General features: G+C 41.9%; 1 protein-coding gene across 1 annotated transcript in view; it reads right to left on the bottom strand.

Annotated features, from left to right (window-relative positions):
• Nucleotides 1–19,384, bottom strand: part of TRIM47 (tripartite motif containing 47) — a 160,414-nt gene extending 141,030 nt beyond the window's left edge. Inside the window, exon 1 of the mRNA XM_044077223.1 lies at nucleotides 18,797–19,384. Within this exon, the coding sequence (XP_043933158.1) occupies nucleotides 18,797–19,384 (588 nt within the window). The remainder of the gene's footprint in view (nucleotides 1–18,796) is intronic.
• Nucleotides 19,385–19,586: the final 202 nt, after the last annotated feature.

Raw genomic sequence — 19,586 nt, 5'->3', positions numbered from 1 at the left:
GCCAGTAACCCTTGGTAAGATCAATGGTTGTAAGATACTTAGCCCCACCCAGCTGCTCTAGAGCCTCATCTGTCCTAGGCATGGGGTAAGCATCCGACTCTTTGTGACTATATAATTTCCTGTAATCCACATAAAACGTGGTGCTGCCATCCTTCTTTGGCACCAGCACCACTGGGGAGGCCCAGGGACTGTTGGACTCTTGAATCACCCCTAGTTCCAACATCTCCTGTACCTCCTCCCTCAGGGTTTGTCTGACTCTCTCAGGCACCCTATAAGGGGCCTGCCTAATAGGCCTCTGGGGTCCTGTATCCACCTGGTATTGCACCAGGTGGGTGCACCCTGATTTCCCAGTGAACATGTCCCCAAATTCCTGCAACACTGCTTGAATTTCTCGAACCTGGTAGGAGACAGCTGCTGGGACATTGCTACCCCTTCCACTGAGGTGTCAGCCCGAGCCTCACTGAGGAGATCAGTCCCCAGATCTCCCTCAGACTCCTCCTGCAATCCTCTGCAAATGCTCAGCACAAGGGCCTCCCTATCATGGTAAGGTTTCTTCATGTTAACATGGTACAATTTGTGCCCCTGCTGTCTGCCTAGCAGTTCCACCATGAAGTTGACATCACTTACCTTTCTTACCACCTTGTAGGGTCCCTCCCAAGCTGCTTGCAGCTTGTTGTGTGTGACAGGAATGAGAACCATTACCTGCTGCCCCACAGCATACTCTCTAGCTTGAGCATTCCTGTCATACCACACCTTTTTCTATTGTTGGGCTTCTGCCAGGTTCTCCTGGGCTAAGCCCATGAGTTCCCTGAGCCTTGTCCTGAGGTTTAGGACATCAGCCACAACAGACGCCTTGTGAGACTCGCACTCATCTTCCCACTCATCTTGAATTAAATCTAGAGGTCCCCTCACCCTATGCCCATACAGCAACATAAAAGGTGAAAAACCTGTGGACTCCTGGGGAACATCTCTGGAAGCAAACAACAGATGGGCAAATATGTGTCCCACTATCACTTAAACTGATCTGCAAATGCCCGTAGCATGGAGTTGATTGTAGAGTTTAACCTCTCAACAACACCATTAGTCTGGGGATGGTAGGGGGTGGTCTTCATGTGCTTCACCCCACAGGACTTCCACAGACAAGCCAGCAGGTCTGATATGAAATTGGCACCTCTGTCAGACAGTATTTCTTTTGGGAACCTACCCTGCTGAAGATCTCTAACAAAGCATTTGCCACCTTCTCTGCCTCAATGGAGGACAAAGCTACCACCTCAGGGTATCGTCTAGCATAATCCACTACCACTAGGATATACTTTTTCCCTGTGGAACTTGGGGTACTCAGAGGACCCACAATATCCATAGCTACCCTCTGAAATGGCTCCTCAATCACAGGCAAAGACATCAAAGAAGCTCTCACCTTGTCTCCTGCCTTGCCTACCTTATGGCACTACTCAAAGGTCCTGCAGTACCCTGTTACATCTCTGGAAATTCCAGGCCAATAAACGTTCTGCATAATATGACTCTTTGTACGTTTTATGCCCATATGACCTGCAAAGGGAATATCATGGGCTATGGCTAGAAGTGCCAGACGGTATGCTCTAGGCACTACCAACTACTGTATTTTCTCACCTTCTAGCCCTTCCTCAGGGTTTCCACTCTCTGCATAGTAACCCTTTGTCCCAGTATACAGATTCCCCCTTTCCTTGAGAATCAGGTGCCTCCCTAGCTACCTACCTCAGGCCTTGCAATGTAGGGTCTGAGAACTGAGCCTGTCTCAACTCATGCCTTGTAACCCTTCCCAGCTCCCCTTCCACAGGAAGTCTGGCATCCTCTGACAGTGGTGCCTCACTGTCAGCCTGGGTACTACTACTCACCTCTACCTTTGCAGTCACCCTGTCCAAGGGACCATCAGCACCCACAAGCAGCTGTGGCTCACCTTTAGTCTCACTGCTACAGCATAGCTTACTTGCTGAAGTAACCACCTCACCAGTCTTGGCTGCAAGTATGCAGTCTGTCTGAGTCTCCCCAGGCTACCAGACCCACATGCTTGTCTCCTAGCCTGACCTTGTGTAACTGCATAAGCACATGATACTGCCTCATCCAAATCCTTCCCTCTCAGAACATCTGCAGGATGGTAGTTTAGTACCCCTGTTGTCTCAAGACAACCCACTATTGGCATTTTGTCTTTCCGACTTACTGGCGTCCTCACCTTTTGTTCCCCACCTTGCCTCTGTGGACACCTGTAAGCCACATGGCCCCACTATTTGCATTCGAAACATTTAACCCTAGCTCCTGGATGTGTACCTGGACTAGTGGTTTCCCCTGCTACTGGCAGATTCTGTTGTGGCACTCTGTGCTGCCCACCATGGGTTCCTTTAAAACCATGAGCAGTACTGGGGGGTCCCCTTCCTGTGCAGGGCTGCCCTGCTTGCCAGGTATAGGTCTCCCTTCTTCCCCAACTCATCTGAAGTAGCACATTGTCTATCAGTTAATCAGATCCCCATGTCCTCAGGCAAAGTGCTAAGGGCTTGTTCCCTCACCAAAAAGTCTGCCAGCCCTTCAAAAGTGGTGACCTGACATCCACTCACCCACCTATGGAATAAGTGCTCAATTCCGCAACATATTCACACACTTTCATCTGCCTTGCATCTGTGCTCACAAAACGTTTTCCTATATATTTCAGGTGTTAGTTTAAACAGCTCTTAAAGACATTTCTTTACAGCAGTATAATCAAAACATGCAACGTCAGACATTTTGTACAGAACAGTTACAGCTTTACCATGGAGTAAGGGGGTCAGGAACTGTCATCAGCCACACCAGAGTCTTATTTCCACCTGTCCTTCATCAGCAGTTGTCCCAGGAAGTGACAGAAACACTTCCTCCTTCTTAAGAGAGGAAACGTTTTTTATTCAAGGATGTTTTTAGTGCCATCAAAAGAAAATGCTTGGAGACTAGTTCAGGATCTTTCTTTCTTTCCTAAACCTGATTGTGATAGTGCCCAAGTTGAAAATTATGTCACTTCAGTTTCCAAGTAATGATAGATTTAAAAGATTTAAAAGACGCTTGTCATCACATCCCTATTCATCCAGACTTTAGGCATTTCTTAAAGTTTTTTTGTGTCTTGATCACATCATCAGTTCTCTACCTTATCCTTTGGACTACACACTGCACCAAGAGTGTTTACAAAGTGCCCAGCTTCAGTTATAGCTCACTGCAGGCTACAGGGTATCCACATTTTTGATATCCAGGTGACTTGCTTACCCTTAGAGAGTCTTTTTCAAGATGTTTTGCACAAGCTGGGGTTCCAAGAGAACATTCAAAAGTCTTTTTTTGACTCCTTCAAAGTGTGAGCTACACACAAGACAAACATCTCTCTCTCTCTCATATATATATATATGTATGGGTCTACTTTGAAACATCTAAAACCCATAACATCTAATTTCATAACATTGAGACCAGAACATCTAAAACCCAAAACATCTAAAAACCATAACATTGAATTTCATAACATCTAACACTACAAATCACAAGAAAATAACATCCCCTCCACATATAACGAAACCAAACTACCAAACACACTTTTTACTACATTTCTGCAGGGGGCAAGACCCCCTGCACCCCCCATGTGGACACCCCCCATAAATTAAATATACCAACTCCAGGATCGCACTACAGTGGAAAAAAGTTAATTTCCTAACCTCACTGTATCAAGCCCCCCTGCAGAAACATAGTAAAAAGTGTTTGGTAGTTTGGTGTCATTATATATCATTATATGTGGAGAGGATGTTATTTTCATGTGATTTGTACTGTTAGATGTTATGAAATTCAATAGTATGGGCTTTAGATGTTCAGGTCTCAATGTTATGAAATTAGATGTTATGAGTTTTAGATGTTTTGAAGGGGACCCATATATCTTTTTACAAGGCTTTCCACTCAGACTTCATTCACTGCAAGGCAATACCTCAGGATTTTGCATCTTGTGGCATCTGTGATTCTCATACTCTGGCAAGACTCCACATGAGAAAGATACAATGGTGCCTGACATTTCTTTGGTCCCAGCACCAAAATCCTTTGTCTTTTCAAATCCCAGTTCTATGGTTTCTCAGAAGAGAATTCACTTGGTGGAAAAATAAACATCCTTGAATCCAGGTCTTCCCTTTCCCTCCCCTGTTCCAAAGCAGCCTATCACCACAGATGCCTCAGACGTTGCTTTGGGAGCAGATTCAGTAGAAATAAAAGTGCAAGGTGTATGGGACATCAAGGAGAGAATCAATGAATATCAAACAGATGTTTGCTCTGATCATGGCATTCAACTCTTTGAACCATCTTTAGTTGCCAGCATCTCTTCAAGTTGTTATAGACATTTCCATAGTCATATGGTACATCATCAACCAAGGGGGAATCAGGTCATATCCCCTTTTCAGGTTAGCCATGTTAGCTTGCGATATAGCTTCACAGCACAATCTCACTCTGCAGGTATCCCACATTGCATCAGAGCAAAGCCGTGTGGCAGACAAGCTGAGCAAGATAAGGGCACAACCTCATGAATGGAAACTAGATCAGGGGGTCTTCCAAGATTTCATCCGGCTGTGGGGAGTTTCCCAAGTAGGTCTATTTGTCTTCTCTCTGAACAATCAATTGGCAAGATTCTTCTCCAAGACATCATGCAAAAAGACCTGGAAGTCAGATGCTTTTTATTTTCCTTGGACAGGAATGTAACCTTTCCACTAATATCCAGGATAATTCTGAAGATTCAGAAGGACACCGGAAAAATCATTGTGGTGACTCACTTATGAGCAGGGCAACAGTGGTTCTCCCTTCTTCTGGAAATAGGGACAATTACTACAAGCTTCCTCATAGACTGGATTTACTCACACAAGACCAAGGGTGTTCGATATATCCTAACCCCAAACAACTGTAACTAACTGCCTGGATAACAGACTCTTATTACCTTTTAGATGCTTATTTTCTGAGAATTTGCAAGTGGTATTACAGCAGAAAAGAAAACCTGTTACTACAAAATCATATTTTAGCAAATGGAAAAGGCTTTCTTATTGCTGCCAAGAAAATAACCAGCACCCATTCAAGGCCAGTTTTTCTCTTTTTCTAGAGTATTTGTGTGAGTTAGCATCCAGTCTTAGTCCTCAGCTAAGATTCATTTGTTGGCCATTTCAGCATGTCTGACCATGGATCCTTCTCTTTTAATGCGGTCTCATGTTAAATTTTTTTTAAAGGAGTGCTGTATATGAAGCCTCCTAGAAAACAGGTGGTTCCTCCTCCTTCGGATCATATTTTTGTGTTAGTAAAACTAACTGTTGTTCCATTTGAGCAAGCTGATTGGGAGGACCTCAGGTTCTTGACATGGAAAACAGTCTTACTTATGGTTCTGACCTCTGTAAGAATAGTATCTGAGTGGTCACTCTTAATTCACCTTCAACAAAGACAGGCTTTCTTTAAGAACTAATCCTTCTTGTATAGCTAAAGAAGTATCAAAGCATAGCTTACACCAAGCTGTCCATATCCCTGTCTTCTCAGAATCTAAAAATGAGTGAGAAAGAATAACTGCAGACCTTAGATGTCCACAGGCAACTCGAATACCATTTTGACAGAACAAAATCTTTCAAAACTTCCAATCAGTTGTTCATTTCTTGTAAAGGTAAAAAAAAAAACAGGACAACCAGTGTCAAAAACGATTATTTCTAAATGGCCGTCTCATGCTATTACTTTTTGTTACACCCACCACAACAAAACTATTCTATGCAGGGTTAAGGCTCACTCTACCAGGGCCTTGGCTTCATCTGTGTCTTTTTGGACAGTGTTGGATTCTAGATATATTCTAGAAGCAGCAATGCGGTCCTCTGTGCATAGTTTTACAAAGCACTATAAACAAGATTCCTTGTCCAGGTCAATGACAGGCTTTGCTAAGACCATTCTGCAGTAGCTCCTGCACTCTCACCCTTCCTCCTTCCAGTTTATCTAAGCTATGGTAATCTACTCATAGTTTAGGCTACCGGAGCAGCAATTCTTATGTAGAATATTGTACTGTTGTGTAAGTAAATGTAACATAACAGTGGATGTTCGAATAATTACTTTTGCAGTACCACTCCCACCCTCCATCCTTCTTATTTCTGTATGTTTTTTTTATGCCAGGGTGTGAACATTTATGTTTATTTTCATAGTACTGTCCTTCTTAGGGCTGTAACTTCCCTTTCTCTGTTGGCATGAAAACTCCAAAACCTGACTTTTAGCTAGCTCATCTCAAGCTGACTAATGCTTTGGGTATGTGGAAAGTGCTCTGAAGCTTTGGTAGCTGTCCAGCTTTTATATCCTTAGCAAGATATAGCTTGGGCTACTGCAGCAGTGAGTATTTGAATATCACCTCTTATGGTAAGTTTACTTACACAATTGTGCTTTTCGTTTTGTCTAATTCAGTAGTCAGCTTATTTTTCTACACGCTTAATGTCTTGCTTCTGTTTCTCTCCATCCTTCTGCCTGTTGGAGCAAGGAGAAGCTCAAGACTCTGTTCAGGTCCCTGACTTTTCTTCAGCATATGATTCAACCATCTCTTCTTCAAGTTCTGCACCTACATCCATTAATGTGTCCTCGACAATGGGCCCCTTCCCAAGTCTCCAAAACTTTAACAACTGGAGTATATTCTACACCTACATCTGTTAGTGTATTCTTAATTAGGACCCTTCCCTGCTTGCACTCACATTGATTATTACCTCAATAATTGGAGGCTTTTGACATGACTCATGATCAGATATATGTAACCCTTTCGCCAAGAGACAAATCTTAGTTTTTTTGTGCATTCCACTCCCATTTCCCTTTCTTTACTGGGATATGTATTTCTGGCAATATATCTCATTGAAGTTTCCCTTATAACTTCTGTAGCTCTTAGAACTGGGGAAATTCTTGGCCATTTATCACATTATATGTTAACTTAGGGACTAGAGAACTACGAAGTGTAACACTTTACCTAAAAGGGGTTTGTATGTCTGTTTGTGTTACAGATTGCTCCCTTTTGTCTCCATACACACACACACACACACACACACACACACACACACACACACACGCACACACACACACACACACACACACGCTGCGCACACGCACGCACGCTGCACACGCACACACACACACACACACACGCACGCACGCTGCACGCTGCGCACACACACACACACACACACACACACACACACACATTACTTCAATTTTCTGTTTACCAGATGTTTTATGCTTGAAGACATAACTGATACTCTCTAATGTCATCATGCTTCCTGAATCAAACAACACTTTCATCTCTTTCTCCTCCATCAAAGGATTACATTTAGCAAGTTTAGTCACAGTACTGTGGCAAAAAGCAGACGTTGTATGTGATATATCTAGTGGTTAAAAGTTCAGCATTATCCCATTTCATAAATCTGCATTCAGGTACAGGTTATTGGCTAGCAGTAACAGTTATTGCACGAGCTGTACTGCTGTCAGTAACTCTGTACTACTTTGTTATGTACCCTTTTCTAGAATATTTAAACCAAACCAACTCAGATAGCACTTATTTTTTCTTGTTGACAGGAAAAGAAACATACTTAGGTGATGGCTTCTTATTAGCCCTTGCAGCATGCATGTCTGACTCAAGGCTTACGATTTCGGTTAACAACACATATTCTGCTAAGAAACACTACTTTTTGTTCAGAAGACACAGGGTTATCTTGAAATACCTAACTTGCTAGGTAGGGAGTGCTCTTCTAAATTTATCTACAGCCAACATTTCAACATTTTATTTATATTATTTACATTAGGATCTAGCCACAGTTTCGAAATATACAGTTCATTACCCAGTTTTGATCTTACTAGTCTGTCCATAGTGTGAAATGCAAGTGACTGTGCCTTGAGTAAAGCTGCAGTCCTAGTCAAAATATTTTTTTCAGTTTCTGGTAGTTGTGTGCATAAGCATACTTGTGGTCTGTGTAAGCCTTCAGCAAGTCCACAGTTAGACAGAAGGGCAGTATTCTGGCACATTCATCACAAAATCATTTTTTTTCTGTAGCTGTTTGTCTCTGAAAAACCACTGAATAAACCAGCACATCACTTCTCTTCTGAGCTTCCTCAGAGGTGCAATAAATTTGTTGATCCCCAGTGAGGTGGACAGTTGGTTCACTATCAATATCTATTGCTGAAGGCAATACAGATGTTGGTCAGTGCCTCCACATCTTACATGAAGAGCTGCAGACAAGGTCACTAAAACCTTATAGCTTACCAAAGCTTTGATTTTTTTTTTTTTTTTCAATTTTGAGGAGAGCAGATTAGATAAACTTTAAGTACAAGCATTTGGCTTTGTATTATAAGATTATTATCAATAGAAAAAACAAGTATACTTTCACTGTACTCAAGTATAGGCCTCAAAGGAAAGTTTCACCAAGAGAAGGAACCATTTTCACTGCTATAAGGAACCTTTTTTATTAATTTTGATATAGGCACCAGAGTTTTTAATAGTTCTTTAAAACAACTAACAGTCATGATGGTCTCTTTGCCTAGATCAAATGCCTGCAAAGCCACAAGGGTTTTAACAGTTCCCCAATTTATCAACTCACCACTCAAGAAAATGCGCACTCAGTTCACTACAGGTTCCCTACTACATCATTAACAAGTAGTATTTACTCCGAAGGCTTTCATTCCTTTCAGGGTGGAGAAAAACTCAGGCAGAGCAAGTAGTTAGAAAAAGTCGCAGACACATATACACACACGTGTGTATATACTGGTCTATATTATGATATCGCACACTCAGAAGAGCGAACGACACATAATCGACCCCATTTAAGTGAAAGCTTACAGCATCGAAACCTTGGAACAGTGATTTTTTTTTCCCAAGGGAAAAAAAAATCGCTGTTCCGAAATTAAAAAAAAAAAAAAAGCTGTAAAACATTACAACCCCTAACGTGGGGGCCTGTCCCCAGACTCTGGAATAGATTGCCCATACATGTCAAGCAGAGTGCCTCTTTGGCCCTCTTCAAAAGGAACCTTGACGATTGGATGGGAGAAAGGAAATTCACCCCGGGGATCACGTCAGTCGTTCTGCTAGACAGGGGGCCCAGGGAAGTAAATAGTGTGGGAAGAAATAGCCAGGGAATTGTTATGGCTAGGCTTGTATAGGCCCTAGGGCTGATAGCCTAGCACCAACCTATGAACCTGTATACCAACTCTGAGATCGCACTACAGTGCCGAAAATGGCAAAGTAGCGAAAGCTGCCAAGCAAATTCTTTCCCAGGGAAAGAATTTGCTGAAAAGCTGCTTCGCTATTTTGCCTTTTTGCGCTTTTCAGTTCAATAAAGATGCATTCGACAACCTGAGTCTGCGACAGCGTAATAGGGAGCCATATATACATATATTAGATAGAGAGAGAGAAAAATATAGAGATACATAGATACATACATATATATTCTTTTGCCACCTACAGCCACCGCTGTAGCATTTCAAGTGGAATTATATCAATAATTCAGCCTTAAATGCAGTTTAAAGACTTAACATAGACACATGAAATAAAATAACAGCTTGGCTTAACTATTTTGCCCATTGATAAAACAGTTTTAAACTGTATGGTGCCTTATTCATTAGGTAGTCCACAATGGTGTTTGGGATGACAGACTTCTGTCTCTCTGTGTCCCTGCACTACAATAAACCCCATCAACTTTCCATTGTGTCTATAGTATTCACTCACAGTTCAAACATCTGTTTCACTTAAGAACATGCACAGAATGGGTTCTTTTCTTTCACTTCTCAACCTCAGCCTCACAACTCAGCCTTCTTCCTTTACACAAACTATCATGGAAACTCAAGGTGACCATTTTGTTACAGGACCTAAACTGGGACACTTGAGGGCCACCCCGGGAAGCCAGGTCTGCAATCCCATTCTCCCAGCCCCCATGGGAGTGGAGATAGGGCAGCCATGTCATCTCACACTGGGGCAGGCAGGTTGGCCTCCCGGCCTTCAGCAGGCACTGTGGGGATGTCACAGTAAATCAAAATAACCCTTAGAAGTTTTGGGCAGGTTTAAATAATCTACTACATCCTGGACAAACTTCAACCCCAATCCCTGCTGCTACCATTGATAAAACTCCTGAAGATGTTTCTGACAGTTTTAACCGATTCTTTACTGAGACAATTCAAGCCCTAGCTAGCCAATTACCTCTTAGCTCCCCTGGTCCTGAAAGTAGCACCCCTAGAAACCTACTCGCAATCAGCTTCCAACCAGTCGCCACTTCACTTATCCGTACCTTGATCAAAAAAATTAAAACCAACTACACTTTCTGCTGATCAACTCTCTGCCGAGTACCTACAAAAATCAGCTGATGCTATTGCTTACCCCCATCTCAATACTAATCAATCGAACCATAGTAGAAGCTAAAATTCCCACCGTCTGGAAAATATCCTATGTAATCCCACTTTACAAAGGAGGCAGCTCTACTGAATTCTCCAATTATAGGCCAATAGCTATACTCTCTCCACTTGCAAAGATTATGGAAAAATGTATTCACAGACAACTCATGCAACACCTAATCCAGAATCACCTTATGGAAGACACTCAGCATGGCTTCCGTCCTCATCACAGCACTACTTCAAACCTCCTAGCCTTTACCAACACCATAAACCATAATCGCAACAATAATTATATATCCTCAGCCCTCTTCTTGGATCTTTCCAAGGCATTCGATATGGTTGATCACCAACTTTTAATCCACACCCTGCAAACTTTCTGTCTAGATACTAGAGCCCTTCAATGGTTTCAACCCTACCTGAATGGTCAACAGTAGGCTGTTCTCTGGCAGAACAAACTCTCTAAACTTCTACCTAACACCCTTGGAGTACCACAAGGCTCTATACTAGGGCCCTTGCTGTTCTCCATCTTCATTAACGACCTTTACACTGTCATCCCAAAAGTCAGATGTATCCAATATGCTGATGACTCTACTCTGATTTGCTCGGCCACATCTCCAGTAGAGTTATGGTCAGCTACCCAGACCACCTTTAATACAATAGAAAACTGGCTTTCTGAATGTCATCTGATCCTAAATCCCAAGAAAACTAAAATGCTGTTATTTTCACCAACAGGTAGGTCTACCGCTTTCACCTTTACCATAAATTCAAATGATGGCACAATAATCTCCCCTGACCCCTCTACAAAACTATTAGGTGTCATCATAGATAATAATCTAAAATTCGACCTACATGTTAACCAAACTATCAAAACCATCAATAAAAAACTAGGGTCACTTTACAGAATAAAAGCCTTCCTAACCCCTCCAGCTAAAATTGCCATAGCTCGCTCTCACCTTCTTTCAGCCCTTCTGTATGCATCCCATCTCCTCTCGAATTTAAACAAGACTGTCCTTAACAAACTCTCAATTTGCTACAACTACATTGCCAGATTTGCCACTGGGCTGCCTTTTAGGACACATCATTGCATCAATCTAAATCAGCTTGGGTGGCTTGAACTACCCAGCCTAATCCAGTATAACCAACTGATTATGGCCTATAAAATCCTCTATAATCTGGACAATATTCCTGCACTTAAACATATTATCACCCCCTATAACAATCCTAGACTGCTTCGATCCTCTAACAAACTACTAATTCAGACTACCAAAATTAATAACGCAGCCAGTGACTCTCTCTTTGCAAACTTTGTAAGTAGATCCTGGAGCTCTCTTCCAGCTGATATTACCTTACTTTCCACCTTAGGTCAATTTAAAACTAGACTCAAAAAACATTTGTCACTTAACTGGCTATGTCAATGTATCAAGCCTGGTTAACTCTATCTAGAATGTGTAAAAATCTGTTAACCAGTTTACTGTGTAATTTAATTTAATCCTGACTTACACTCGGGATTAACTCTAACCTGTGGAACTTGTTTAACTTGCTTACTTATGTAATCTCTGTAAATAGTCTGTTTGTAATATGTAATGCTGGTATTATGTAATGCTGTATCTGCTTACCCTTGGAGCTTTTCTCCCCGGGCCTCCACTGAAAATGGACATGCATCCAGTCGGACTATCCCGGTCAACAAATGTAAAATAAAAATAAAATAGCATGACCCAGGAGGCAAGAGGCCACATGCCAGGAAGCCTGAAGTGATGCACATTTGTTGGCGCCTGGCACCATGGGGGTGAGAGAGTGAGGTGTGCCGCAAAAACTGCAGAGATGGGGGACCCAGGGCCATCTCCCCTGTGAGGTTTAAAGCCCTAGATGTAAGGTTAAGTGGAGACCCAGTGTCACAGAAGTCTGGCTGAGGGGCAGTCTGAGGCTTCGTGGCTCAGCAGAGTTCCATGAGGTTGGGAAGATCCCCTGAGAGACTCCAAGAGCACGCATGACACTGCATGATTTGGCAGCAGTTAGGTGATATGTATCCCTTGAAAAGAGCTCTCTTTCCTGGGTAAAAGTGGAGGGCAACCAACAAAAAAGCCAGCAAGTGTTGGTAGTAACCATATCAAAAAAGCATTTATTAACAAGATTAATTTCCAAACCGGTTTCGGCTCCTCTGAGCCTTCTTCAGAGAAATACAAAAATGAAAAAACAGAATATCACAATACATACACATATATATGGATTGGTCCAACACACGGTCCAATCCAAACACAGGATTCACAATTGGTCATTAAGACCAGGTGCAAACAAAGCTCCAAGTTTGATAATCCATTTTTTCTCCTTGGAGCTAAGTAATTCCTGCCAGAACTGTTTATCATTACATTTCCCCCTAATACAATCAATAACAACAAATTTGTATGAAGCAGATACATGTTGCAAACAGTGTTTGTATAAAGCATTGCTGATACGTTTCTTTTTGATGTCACTCAAATGCTCACAAATTCTGAAACGGAAAGCTCGAGAAGTCTTTCCAACATAGAAAGCAGAACAAGTGCAGGTCACCAAATAGATGACCCACTCAGTATTGCAGTTAGCCCAAAACTTTATGTCAAAAACTTGTGAGGTATTTTTACTGGTGAATTCATTAGTGCGTGAAACACGAATGCAAAATGAACAATGCCCACAGGGAATACATCCAACAATGGGTTTCCCTGAAATAGACCGCTGAATTGGTTCAGAAAAATCTGCACCCACTCTCTTATAATGACTCAATTTTGAACCAATGGTTTGTCCCCTTCTGAATGAAAAAGAACAATGATCTGGCAACACAGAGTAAAGTTTTGAATCAACTTTAAGAATGTTCCAATGTCTCTGTATGATGTTTTTAAAGCCCTGTGTATTACGTCCGTATGTAGTTACCAAACGTAAAGGTTGCAACTGCTGGCAATTGCTCTTATCTTTATATATTAATAAATCTTCCCTATTTAAGCTAGACACAGATCTTTTAGCAAGATGTACCGAACCTGGACGATATCCCCTCTTAATAAATCTACAAGTCAAATCATCTTGGGCATCAAGGAAGGATTGTTGGCTAGAACAGATTCTCCTGGCTCTAAGAAACTGGGATTTTGGTATATTTTGGATGACATGTTGTGGGTGGAAGCTGGTAGCATGTAATATTGAGTTAAATTCAGGGAATTTTCTGAACATCCTGGAGGATAGAGTGTTATCCTGATTCCTAATGATTTCTACATCGAGAAATACTATCCTTGATTTATGATAAGTCAATTTAAATTCAATCCCGGTCAACAAATGTAAAATAAAAATAAAATAGCATGACCCAGGAGGCAAGAGGCCACATGCCAGGAAGCCTGAAGTGATGCACATTTGTTGGCGCCTGGCACCATGGGGGTGAGAGAGTGAGGTGTGCCGCAAAAACTGCAGAGATGGGGGACCCAGGGCCATCTCCCCTGTGAGGTTTAAAGCCCTAGATGTAAGGTTAAGTGGAGACCCAGTGTCACAGAAGTCTGGCTGAGGGGCAGTCTGAGGCTTCGTGGCTCAGCAGAGTTCCATGAGGTTGGGAAGATCCCCTGAGAGACTCCAAGAGCACGCATGACACTGCATGATTTGGCAGCAGTTAGGTGATATGTATCCCTTGAAAAGAGCTCTCTTTCCTGGGTAAAAGTGGAGGGGTCAGTCCCGATGGAAGTCTGGAAGGGAGAGAGAGAGATGGAAAGTGACAGGTACAGGACAGTTCTCGCCTGGGTGAGGGGGTACGGACCATGCCCCATCTGGGACAGAAGTCTGGAAGGGGGAGAGAGGCAGATAGTGGCAGGGCTGGGTGAGCTCCTGCCTGGGTGAGCTCCTGCCTGGGTGAGTGGGATCAGGCAGAGCTCTCCACAACAGAAGTCCTTAAGGGAGCACTGGGGCAGACAGCAGCGGGGATTGGAGAGCTCCTGTCTGTGTGAGTGGGGTCAGACAGAGCTCCCAATGATGAAGTCCTTGAGGAAGCACCAGGGTGGATGTCAGAGGGGCCTGGAGAGCTCCTGCCAGGGCGAAGGCATCCAACTTCACCCCATAACTGACAGCATCCTTAAAAAATCTCAAAGTCCCCAGAGCTGCTCTGGATGGGAAAGCAGGGAGACTCTGAAGCCTTCATGAGAGCGGATCTGGCCCTCAGCGGCCGAGGAAAGTTCCGGAGGAGTGGACGGGATTGGAGGGAAGCTCCCCTGAGAGGGTTCGAGGGCATGAGCGATCTGGCACAATCTGGCAAGCCTGCAGGAGACATGCAGGTGGCAAAGTCCCCTGACATGGGGGGCCACAGCTGGGGAAGGTCTCTTGGCCAGGTCGAAGGGGAGGACTGTAGGGTTTGGTCTTGACAAAAGTCAGTATGGAAGCACCAGGCAGATGGGTGTAGGGCCTGGAGAGCTCCTACCTGGGTGAGTGGGATCAAGCAAACCCCCCACGATGGAAGTCCTTGAGGGAGTGACTGATGGTAACAGGGCCTGGATGGCTCCTGCCAGAGCAAAGACATCCCCGAAAAATCACAAAGTCCCCAGAGCTGCTTAGGATGGGAATGCAGGGGGAATGGCCACCCTGGGAAGGCAAGTCACCATTCAGACTGAGTGGTCTAAACTGGGACATTTTTGTGTCCCAAAGACAATGTTTGGGATTCCAGGACAGAGACTTCCAAACTGGGACTGTCCTGGAAAAACTGTGATCATTGGTCACCTTGTGGAAACTTCATATAGTCCCCTCTACACCTAGAGGTTAGGAATCTATTTTCTTGCATTAGTAGTGGTCATTATATCCCTCAAACATATCTGTTTGCTATAGAGACTTGTCTCTTTCTAATATACTTACCTTTTCTGTATCTTACTTCCACAACATACCCTCTTTTAAAAGCAATCCTAACAGACACAATCCCATTAATGGGTACTACATTCTGCAAGCTCAGATGCCACAATGTTTGTGTCTTTCGGCTTTTCCCGGTTAGGGTCGCCACAGCAGAACTCCGGTCTGCTAATGATTGGCAGTTGATTTTTATGTGCCGAGTTACCAGCCCTGACGCACAACCTTCAACGAAGGTATGCCCATTCACGCATGTCTCCACGCAGAAGACGCTCTAGCTGAGAATCGAACCGAACAGCGTCTTACTGTGAGGCGACAACGCTACCGCAGCACCACCACCGCGGCTCTAAGCTCAGATGCCACAATACACAGACAAATTAGAAATGGCCATTATTTACTTTTTACTATGTATATTTATTTTTAAACGGTTAAAAACTCCCCCCCCTTTACTACCTCATTCATCACATAAATCTCTTCAGTCTAGCCTGGCAGATGGTCACTTCAACCTTTGCCTATAGAATGGCCTTTTCTGTTATGTTAACCAGAGAAAAGCTAGCAGAAATTCATTCTTACAGAACTGATATCAAAAAAGGTGCATGCTACCTTAGGAAAGAAAAGAAAATGGGAAACATAACTACACAGGTAATTATATGTGTAAACTGTTGCAAAAACATTTCTGACTATATGAAAGCATAAATATTTGTAACTTATGTGGATATTTTCAATTAAGGACTTAACGCCTGCACTATTTACTTGTGCACACAGCCTGCATTCAGTGACACATTTAAGAGAAAAAAATAATGTAATGTATACAAGTAACTAGACTGTATAGTATTCTTAATAAACATAACAACATAAGGATATTAACCTTCCGGCAAATAATGAAACTTAATTCTTTACTAATCATACCGCTCAGCTCTCCAGATTTTCACAGAATATCCAAATTTTTGCCTCATATTGTTGTTCTATTCCTCATAAAATCTGTGTTTTTCTTGCAAATCACTGGAATGATCTGAGGATTGATGTTACTAAATAATGACATACATTTGAGTATCGGACTTCAAATCCTTCAGAAAATGTGTCAACAAACCCTGTTAATCTAGCAACTTTTTAAGTTTATAAGAGCAATATTTAAAATATGTCCCTGTTTTTGGGCCTTTCTCCCCCATTTTGTTAGGCTTTGTCCAGATTTCTTGCGCTAAGAGGTTGAGAGGTATGTTACTAACATATTTATAGTAAATAAAGCAAGGATATAATGAACGTATTCATACGAGAAGTGAAGCACCAAGAATCCTGACTGCAGTATTATTGCTTACAGTATGAAAAAAATGTACTGTAAATTTTCATGTAAATCATCTGGACAGGTTAGCCTTATACTGATGTTTGTGCTCTTTAATGACAGTGTTCTCAGTTTATTAATATCATGGCATCGGTTATTTGCAGTGACTCATTTACTTAGTAGAATTTTTAAATTGAGTACATGTGTTAAACCCACTTATGAGAACTGGTGTGAAATGGAAAAAAAAAAAGTAAAAAAAAGTGTTGTGCAAGCCTCTAAATGTCTTTGCTCAAGAATTCTAGACAAATCCAAAATAATAGAAACAGAAACCAACAAAATGGCTCAGGGTAGGGAAAGGTGCAAAATCAGCAGAACTGTAAAACAAACAAATTATACAACGACCCCCCATTAATATTCAAAAAATGGGCACGCTGATTGGTCAACGTGCACGTTGTAAATCAGAGTTATAGTAATGGAAAAAGGTCCGGTCGCCCGGACTTTTTCCATTACTATAACTCTTTTTTTACAGCAACGGAGAACGCAAGATCTCCGTTGCTTCACACTGTCTCGCTATGTTAAACTCCTTTAACATAGCGAGACAGCATTAAAAAAAGCAACGGACATCCTCCGTTGCTTTTTTTAATGCTGTCTCGCAACGCGTTTAACATAGCGAGACAGTTTGTAAAAAGCAACGGAGATCTTGCTTTCTCCGTTGCTTTTTGCAAACTGTTTCGCTATGTTAAATGGGTTTAACATAGCGAGACAGCTTTAAAAAAGCAATGGCTCCGTTGCTTTTTTTAAAGCTGTCTCGCTATGTTAAACCCATTTAACATAGCGAAACAGTCTGTAAAAAGCAACGGATATCTTGCTTTCTCCGTTGCTTTTGCCCACAGCTCTGATGTACTGCATAGGCATACGCATGCGCAGTACATCAGAACTAACGCAGAATACCAGACAGCTGCGGAAGGGCAGCAAGGAGGCATTATACAATGCCATTATTTAAGAAAATGAATTATTTTTTTTCTTAAATAATGTCATTGTATAATAGCAATAACCCACTTCTGGGTGTGGGTAATGCTGGATTTACCCACTGTTGGCTTTGTTTGGTTACTCGGACTTCGCCCTCGTGACCAAACCACACCAACCGTGGGTAAATCCAGCATTACCCACACCCAGGCATGGGTTATTGCTATAATGCACCAGTCTTGCACTAACAAACTTGTATTTATTTGTAGAATAAAAAATAAAAAATGTAAGCGCTTTCACGATAATTCCTATCGCTTCATCAGACATCAGGTCTGATGAAGCGATAGGAATTATCGTGAAAGTGCTTAAGTTTTTTATTTTTTATTCTACAAATAAATCCAAACAGGGATTTATTTTAAGTACTACTCTTATAAACTGTTGTTAAAAGTTGTAGAATAACATGTTTTGTATTAGAATGCATTTTCTGAAAGATATGAAGCCTGAAAGTCAAATGTCTGTCATTATTTAGTGACTGCAATTCTTAATGATTTGCCAGAAAAACACAAACATTACCAGAACAGACAAATATATGAAGCAAAAATCTGGACAATCTGTAATTCTGGGCAGTTGAGAAATATGGTGGTGTGCTTCACTATTGTGGTCCCCCTAGGAAATGTAATCTAAGGAACTTAAGTTTCTCTAAAGCTAAAATCCTAACCTTAACCCTAAAAGTTTAATTATAAACTACTAACCTTTACCCTAAAACTCTAACCCTTATCTTAAAACACTAACCCTAACTTTGAAACATTAATATTACGCCTAAATCTAAAACTCTAGCCCTAAGACATGAAGAGGACTTGTTTATCTCTCTTTGTTCCCCCAAGTAAGAGTCTGAATTAAAACCACAGACACAATTACAAATATGGCAGTAGAGTATTTCCAGGGATTATTCTAATGTTGATGTTAATCAATTCCTACAGACAGTGTGACACAAGGCATAGCTGAGTGTCACCTTGCTAAATAACTACCTGTCATACTTTATTACACAAATAAATAGACTTGCAGCAACTAATTTAATCCTTAATACTACACATATGATTTAAAATACCCATTTCATAACAGAAAAAAAAATCAACAGTATTTTGTTTTGAACCCATTTCAAAGACATTTAACACAGTTCTAATGTTTCCTTTCTGCTTTAAAATTCTGTTTTATCATACAGATATTTTAAAACATAATCTTTACACAATCAGATCAAACAGCCAAATGCAGCTTTACAATACTCTCCAGAAAACTATTTGTAACTAGAAAATGTGGCAGAAAAGCGCATACCTGTTTTAGAGCTCTTTCTTGTTCCAAAGTCACTGTTTCATGATTTTTATGTTCTTGACCCAAACACTCATAGCAGATGCTTGCCTGATCAGTGCGACAAAACATTTCCAGGGGTCGAGCATGAAGTTTGCACTGATGTCCTTCAAAATCTTTCATGGGACACACCAACTTGTGTGCCCTCAGAACAGCCTTTTGATAGTGGGACTGTATGTGCTGTTCACAGTAAGAAGCCATGCACACTAAGCAAGACTTGACTGCTCCCTGTTTCACATCAGTGCAGAAGTCACAGAAAATGTCATCATCAGTGGGAATGTGTGAGATTTGACTGACCTCTGGCTGAAAAGATAGGAAGTGCTCCACAACATCTTTCAGGATGTTGTTCCTGCGGAGAGCTGGCCTGGGCTTGAACACTTCTCTGCAGATAGGACAAAGGTACAAACTCTCACGATCACCTCGATCCCAGTATGCTTTCAGACAGGCTATGCAGAAACTGTGGCCACAAGGAATAGTAGCAGGATCCCTAAATACTTCCAAACAAATTGAACAGACAAACTGTTCCTTTGTAAAGAAAGTTCCATAGGAGGTCATTTTTTTTGGACTTAGAAAAGGAAAGAGCAACTCTGAGAGAAATGAAACTGAGGATCAGTTTCCTGGTTCAGGAGTTTGACTACAGCAGTCATGTGATACTGTATGAAGCTTTGGGCAGTAAACATTTCTTACTGCAGGCAGATTTGATACAAGGTGAAGGAAATTCTAAACTAAATCTGAAGGCAACACACTGGAGACCACA

The sequence above is a fragment of the Protopterus annectens genome, chromosome 7.part0, assembly GCF_019279795.1.
Source record: "Protopterus annectens isolate FY-2018-M chromosome 7.part0, PAN1.0, whole genome shotgun sequence".
In the NCBI taxonomy this organism is placed as follows: domain Eukaryota; kingdom Metazoa; phylum Chordata; order Ceratodontiformes; family Protopteridae; genus Protopterus; species Protopterus annectens.
Note: the sequence above shows the minus strand (reverse complement) of the source record. Positions and strands in the feature narration are given on the sequence as shown.